Source organism: Drosophila navojoa, chromosome 3 (genome assembly GCF_054131105.1).
Source record: "Drosophila navojoa isolate 15081-1374.11 chromosome 3, UAZ_NAV_1.0, whole genome shotgun sequence".
NCBI lineage: Eukaryota > Metazoa > Arthropoda > Insecta > Diptera > Drosophilidae > Drosophila > Drosophila navojoa.
The window spans coordinates 5,814,473-5,815,921 of record NC_142891.1 but is presented as its reverse complement, the minus strand read 5'-3'; the positions used below and the strand labels follow the sequence as shown (position 1 = coordinate 5,815,921).

The 1,449-nt window shown below is 39.0% G+C and overlaps 1 protein-coding gene across 1 annotated transcript; it reads left to right on the top strand.

Annotated features, from left to right (window-relative positions):
* Positions 1–205: 205 nt before the first annotated feature.
* Positions 206–1,124, top strand: LOC115562363 (Golgi-associated plant pathogenesis-related protein 1). Its single transcript, XM_030383789.2, has 3 exons — positions 206–534; positions 618–844; positions 906–1,124. The coding sequence occupies exons 1-3, from the start codon at positions 340–342 to the stop codon at positions 991–993; spliced, it is 510 nt and encodes a 169-aa protein (XP_030239649.1). The 5' UTR covers positions 206–339; the 3' UTR covers positions 994–1,124.
* The last annotated feature ends 325 nt before the right edge of the window (positions 1,125–1,449 follow it).

Here is a 1,449-nt window from a genome sequence, read left to right as displayed (position 1 = left end):
AAATTCGAGTAAAGTAATTGAAGAGGCAAAGCATGACTGTAGAGCTAATACGATATTATTTATTTGAGTTATGTACTCGACATTTCAATATAAACATATTATATATATATTATTATATGTCCTTACGTTAATGAATAAGTTCTTATATCAATTGATCAATTGCTACTACTTAACTTTCGAATACAAAATTCCTAAGCCTTTAGCTATAGTCGACAAATTTGCTCAGTATTCATGTTTCGGACTGTCAAAAGTAAATTCAAAAAAATTATGAAAATTGCTTAGTAAAGGGATTTAGTTGAATTCGATTTCTGGGCCAGGCTACATCAGCTGTAATTTTTGATGGCTAGAAGACCACCCCCGATACCGGCAACGCACGAGCGTACGCCCGGTCCACTGGGTCAGGATACCAGGGCCAACAATGAGAAGTTCCTCAGGGATGTCATCGAAACGACCAACAAGTATCGCCAGATGCATGGCTGTCCCAAGTTGAAGGTCAACAACGAGCTGAACAAGCTCGCCCAGGAATGGGCCAATGTAGGGAATCGTTCTTAATTAGTCATTATTGATTCGAGCAGAGAGAAATTGCCCCAAGTATTAATTAATGATGCAATTTGCAGCACTTGCGGGATAAAAACATTATGGAGCATCGACCGAAACCCAAATACGGCGAGAATATATTTTTGTCTGGCGGCATGGATGTTACGGGCGACCTGCCCGTGGATATGTGGTATCGGGAAATAAACGCATTCAATTTTGATAAGCCCGACTTTACGCCCACCTCTGGCCATTTCACACAACTGATCTGGAAGTCCTGCACAGATATAGGAGCTGGCGTCGCACGCAGGTGCGTATCAAGTCCGAATATCGAAAAATTTAGATATCTTATATCTTTTTTTTTCCTACAGAGCGGATCGTACCTGGGTGGTGTGCAATTATCATCCGCCTGGTAATATAGTCGGACAATTTAAAGAGAATGTCCCTAGAAAGCTGTAGTTATTATAATACAATATCGCATCGCATCAAAAAATGTAATACGGGTCCAGGAATTTTGATTGTACATAGCGCTAACCATACAGTGGCGACTGCTTGGTATGCATTTTATATACAAACTGAGAACTATTAAAGCAAGATCGGTGTATTTCTTTGTTGGGTAAAGGCGGGACTTTTCCTCTATAAGGTTTGCCTTGAAAAGTTTCTTAAGTTCTTATAGGAAAGCAGCTGGGAAAGCTTATCAGCTTCTAGATGGTTTGAAATGGATAGCTGAGTTGATACCCTGATGGACAGATTGAGGTTAAGGATACCCTTACTTAAGACTTTACTTCATACTTTGGTAATTTTTACAAATAATTTCTTAGGTATAGGCAAGGAATGTCTCTAATCTAAATTTGCATGCTTTCTCGTTTTATATACCATATTTCCTTTATGAAGACTTGAGGACATTTTCATATC